Source organism: Diplotaxodon limnothrissa, linkage group LG22, assembly GCF_057381915.1.
Source record: "Diplotaxodon limnothrissa isolate DT_005_m linkage group LG22, D_limnothrissa_male_GT1.1, whole genome shotgun sequence".
Taxonomy (NCBI): Eukaryota; Metazoa; Chordata; class Actinopteri; order Cichliformes; family Cichlidae; genus Diplotaxodon; species Diplotaxodon limnothrissa.
In genome coordinates, this window is record NC_140616.1 from 4,684,931 (window position 1) to 4,690,930 (window position 6,000).

Here is a 6,000-nt window from a genome sequence, read left to right on the forward strand (position 1 = left end):
GCTTTGAGTACTCCGGGAGAGTAGAAAAGTGCTATATGAGAATCAGTCAATTTACCATGGTGTGAAACACAAGGATGGGAACAGAAAAGGAAGACGAGATACAGAGGGAGGGGGCAAGAGATGTGAAGTAAGGCACAAACATGACTGAGGACACATAAACAAAGGACAAGACAGACTCTCACAGGGATGATAGAGAAAGAAGGGGAAATTAACACAATAAAACATAAACTAGGCATACAAGAAAACTTTGCCTCCAGTTAAGTTGGTTCTATGTTTCTGACTGTAAAATTGGAACTTAACCCATCTTTAAAATGCAAAAAGTCACAAAAACTGCTGGGTGCTTCCTGTTAAGTCATGAGAGACATGCTGAGTAACTGGTTTTTCTTCTGTTCTGTCGTTTTCAGCCACACAATGTTTCCCAATGCCTCTCTTCCCACGCACATACTCACCTTTTCTAAGGATGACCAGGAAACTAAGGTGGTGAGTGCTGGCTTGGTCAATGTCAGCATCATCCTGTACACGCTCACTGTTGTGCTTGGCATCACAGGAAACTCCATAGTGATCTGGGTTGCTGGATTCAAGCTTAAGGTAGATATAAAGTGTAGAATATGTTTGAAATACCTTCTGAGATCGTCAGTAATCTGTTTAACAAATGCTCACTGGAAAAAAATCTGATTTATTCTGCACCCCATTTTACAACTCCCCACAAAGCAGCTTCAGCAAAGACAGTAAATATACTCTGCAATAGCAAACTGTGACCTTCAGTCAAGTAAAGGTGACAGCCACGATTTTTGTTACATGTGCAGAAAAACTGTAACCAGGATACTTTATATCAATATTTGCCAACCTTTTTGAGCCATGCACATATTTCACATTGGAAACATCACACGGCACACCATTAAACAAAAACGTCACGAAAAGCATATTGATAATATTTCCCTGTGTACCATGAATAGCAGAATTGGCTCAGTTTGTCCCCAATATACCTTTTTTGCTTTCTTCTTCACTACTCATGCTAGGGCCTTCATCTGGATTGGAATTTTCTCCAGGAGCCAGGATAGATTGACTGCTTTTCTTTTCAAATATTTATCTATTGCTACTATGCGCTGGTCGTTTCACAGCATGTGAATGTAATTCCTTCTTTGTCATCTTCTGTTTTACTGGCAGTTGGCAACCCGTTTAATTAGAGTATATACTTTTACTGCCCTCTAGTGGAAAAGAATGTAATTGTTCTGCCCATTACTCACACCAAATGCTTAGAGTACTAATCAGGTGGAACCAGATAATCTTCCATGGCACACCTGATCATTTCTTAGGGCACACCTATGTGTCACATCACAGTGGTTGGGGAACACTGCTTTGTAATATCCGGTTGTTCAGTCTGACGTCACTAGCCGTGTCTGGGTCTAAACTCCGCTGCAGGTCCATATATCAAACGATCACTATGGCATTACTGAGAGTTGAAAAACTGTCTAAAGTCTTTCATCTTTAATAAAATGATCGGCGTTCTGCTCTACCAGGTGTAACAATTGAGTTTAACATCCAGGCATCCATGAAAACGGAATTTATGACATTTAATGGAGTTAGAAGTTAGCAGGGAGTTAGCTCGCTAGCTTCTATCTAAATACAATATAGCATGTCCTGACTGCGGGGTTTTGGAAACAAATTAAAACGTACAGCTCTGCTATCACTTCCAGCATAAATGAAGACAGAAAACTAAACAGCAGTGACGTTTGTAGGGTTACTGAAGTTGGGCTAGCTGGTATATAATGATGTGCTACGTGACAGCTAGCGACACAGCTATGTTAGCATAATATAAACAAGCTAACTTATTTTCCACTCGATAAAAGTTAACGTGAGTGTTGTCGGTGGTCAGGAACAAATGTAATCGCATGGCAGGATGCTGTAAAAGGACCAAACTTCAGCCAGGAGAACAACTGAGATAATCCATCCACAATACGAGGTTAGTCATTCATATACTGCTGCATGGGCTGGGCTGTAGTTACATCCTAAGGTTTTAAAAACTGAGCTTAAATAAATGATTAGCGGTAATAAAAGCCGAGGGAGGTCAACAGTGATCACTGACTGTTTTAGGAGCTTTTTGAGATCAAATAGAAGAAAATACGTAACATTAAACATGTTAACAACACAAAAGCCATATTAAACGCAGACTACTTTAGACCCGGAAGTAGGATTCGTCGCGTCATCACTGAACAACCGGATAGGGCTGGGGTTGGCAACCCAGGGCACGTGTGCCACAGCTGGCACACAAAGGGTTAACCGATGGCACGGCCATAGCTGGACTGGTAGTGCCATCGGGCATGGGCCAATGGTGATTTTTAATTTTTACAGGCCTATGGTTTTTGTTTTGTATGTTTTTGGGTTTTTTTTGTTTAGGGGGGGGGCTGTAACTGTATTAAAATAACTCAGTTGTTTGGTGGTGGCTACGGCGGAGCTTCCACAGAGGCCAGCAGGTGGATGAGGGAAAGGGGAGGCAGGAGGAGGAGAGACCCGAGGCGGCCGCCGGTCCTAGTGTCAGGTGAACTGAACTTCAGGTAAGAAGTTATGACCTGCAGTCTATCTGGGTCAGATATAAACCAAGTTTAGGTGGAGTTTATTTTTGTTGTGCTGACTTTTTACAGTCAGTTACAATAACTCGTACTGTGAAGCTAGCATGACGGAGTTTCTATACAGCTGGGTGGGTGCTATGATGTTACTGATAGTGAACTTTATTTTATTCATAAGGTTCATTAGTAGAGTTGCCAACCGTCATGTAAAAAACAGAATCGTCCCGTATTCAGAGAAAATATTAAACGTTTTGTATTGAGCAGAAAAGAAACACAGTTTGTACTTAAGCTACAATGGAAAAAAAGACACAAAGCTGGAGTCATCCTGTCTTTACGGTGCACAGCTGCCTCTTCTTCTCTCATTCTCTCCCCCTCTCTCTCCTGTTTCTACTTCAATCATGAAACTGATCAATGATCAGCTGATCGGCTTTTCTCTCTTGTTTGTTTATCGCCCACTTTGCGTCAGAAACAGGAAACCGGCGGATGTCGCGCCAAACAACAGCAGCACGTTTAAGCTTGATCAACTGTTGTTAGAATTTATTTAATATTAATTTCTAGTATCAGCTGATGTTTGCTGGAGCCACAGCTGTAAAGCTGCTGGTCATGATGTCGGTTTGGATATGTGGTGAGAGGGAAACATGAAGATGAAACCAGGAGATGTCCTTACTGAACCATCAGAGCTGAACAGGTGATGGAGAAACAGGTTTACCTTTTAGGTCACATGAATGAGTTGAAGGGAAGTTATGAACTGTTTCTGAGAGACAAATAACCCCAGGACCCTTTTCTAAGTAGCTGACAGCTGGTAACTGTGCAGGGGTGGGTCTAGCAAAGTTTTGCCAGGGGGCCAGGTTGGGCATTAACTGGGAGAGGGGGGCACAAAGAAATACTTTTCTTTCTTATTCTCATTTAAAATGTCTAGTTTTTAATAGATAATTATCTGAATCTTACGACCAACGTTTTTATCTGATGTAAAATGTATAGAAATCATACATATACCAACAAGACAGTGTACGTGACTGTCACAACAGCGTTCATTTTCATTCAAAGGCTTTCTGGTTTTTCCTATAATACCTGGTGGGCTGGTCTCTAGTCAAAATGCCTGGGCCGATTTTCTGTCCCAGTCCAACCCTTGGCACGGCATGCAGTGAATTAATCTGAGAGGGTGCAATAAAAAATATATTCAGGAACTGTGCGCTCAGCACCGCGGAAGTACATGCCTACATCCATAGACTCGAGACAGAATTCACAATGCACTTTCAGGACTTTCAGGTCTATGGACCAATGTTTTCTTTTCTGATCAAACCAGAAAGGTTTAATGAGCAGCTGGATTTGTCTGGCATTAACTGGCTGCACACAGAGGATATCAAAATGCAGCTGATTGAACTGAAAAGCTTGACTCTGTGAGGGTCAAAGTTTGCAGAACTATGAACGCAGCTGGAATCCATAGCTGTGCGTGTTCATGGAGCTGCATTTTCACCTGCTGGACATCACTACCTGACAAGTTTAACTGTCTTCAGAACATTGCGGATGCCTTATTGACAGTATTTTTCATTGGTATGAGGAGACCTTAAATTTGCATTTGCATGTTCTGTTGTACAGTTCTTGTTATGGATAAAAAGTTTTGTTTTTTTGTTTCCAAATAGCTGATAACTATTTGCTTATAGCTGCCAACATCTGCGAACAAATATTATTATTTAAAGTTGTTCTATATAGTGTTTAACTGTTAATATAGACCATTATTACATTTATTGCTAATGCAATCATATGGCACATTAACTTCTGAGGAAATTTTAGTTGGCACTCATCATCAGAAAGGTTGCCGACCCCTGATAAATTGTACGGTAAAGACCGTACAATAATAGAGAGAAAACCCTGACAATCAGATGTCTGGACACAAAGACTATAATTGGGGATGAGGGGAAAGAGAAGTGAAGGGAGGAAGGAGATAGGATAGCATGAGAGAGAGCCAGAGTTTAAAGCAGTGAGAAACTCCAGGCCTCGAGGGCCACTGTCCTGCAGCTTTTAGATGTCACCCTGTTTCAAAACACCTGAATCAAATGATTAGTTCATTACCAGGCCTCTGGAGAACTTAAAGATTGTGTGTTTATGTGTTTTTAATGTTTTCAATGGCTTTTAACATAAAGAAATCTCCACAGATAACATCCCAGTCTGGTTACTTGCATCTAGCAAATGTGAGCTTCTGTTTGTCTTCCTCTTGTCTCTTTTCCATAGTATTTTTTTTCTTCTTCCTCAACAGCTGACGGTCACCAATGTGTGGTTGGTGAATCTGGCGATAGCAGACCTGATCTTCTGCTTCACACGAATCTTCTCTCTCACTCGGCTGTTCTTGTCAGACCACTGGCCTTTTGGCCTCTTCCTCTGTAAGTTCACCGGCTTCTTCAAATACACCAACATGTTCTGCTCTGTGTTCCTGCTGGCTGTGATCAGTCTGGATCGAATGGTCTGCATCTGGTGGCCAGTCTTCACAAGGTGCCGACGCACCCTGTCGGCAGCGAGGGTGGTGGCAGTCTGCGTCTGGATTGCAGCCATCCTTTTCAGCATTCCCTACTTCATCCATCGACAAACTTACATAGACAACAACAACCTGACTAAATGTTCTGTGGACTCGATTGAGAAGGCAGAGGGCTACAACAGCACCAAAGTTGCTCTCTACTCCATCCGCTTCCTGTGTGGCTTCATATTTCCTTTTATGGTCATTCTAATCTGTTATACCTTGGCTGGGGTGGGAATCCGACGCACCCGTCTGTCAGGGAAGTCCCGCCCTCTGCGTGTAATAGCATGTTTGGTCATTGCCTTCTTCCTGTGCTGGGCACCTTATCACTGCCTCTTAATGGTGAAGATGGTGGACAATAATATTGCACTGTTGAAAATCTTGTACCCTGTAGCAATGGGCATTGCCTACTTTAACAGCTGTGTAAACCCGCTGCTGTACTTTTGCATGGGTCTAAAAATGAGTGAGGGATTTAGACAAGGTCTAATGAAAATTTATAGAAGGGCTCTGTCAGATGATATGGATGTCCAAATTACTCAGTGCACTGAACATTCTTTGGACTGAAGCTCTGGGTTGAAACACAGCACTGTTGCTGTGCCAAAAAAAGAGTCTGACAGAAGTGGGTGTAGCTAATCTTTGTGTTTCTCTGATTTATCCTAAAGCTCAGAAGAATAAATTTCCATGTTTTGATCAATCTGTTGTGATTTCTCAACGCAAACCATTGTAATGCAATTAAAATGAAAATGCTTTACACTAAGATTAATATACTTGATCTTATATATAGTTACTGTAACAAAAAACAGATTTTTATATATGTGTGTGTGTGTGTGTGTGTGTGTGTGTGTGTGTGTGTGTGTGTGTGTGACGTTACTTTGTTTTTTGTCGAATGCACATACTGCCTGTGTATGAAGTAGGGACTAC

At 41.7% G+C, this 6,000-nt stretch overlaps 1 protein-coding gene across 1 annotated transcript; it reads left to right on the forward strand.

Moving 5' to 3' along the window:
• Positions 1–411: 411 nt before the first annotated feature.
• Positions 412–5,643, forward strand: LOC146609234 (C3a anaphylatoxin chemotactic receptor-like). Its single transcript, XM_085346455.1, has 2 exons — positions 412–588; positions 4,825–5,643. The coding sequence occupies exons 1-2, from the start codon at positions 412–414 to the stop codon at positions 5,641–5,643; spliced, it is 996 nt and encodes a 331-aa protein (XP_085202581.1).
• Positions 5,644–6,000: the final 357 nt, after the last annotated feature.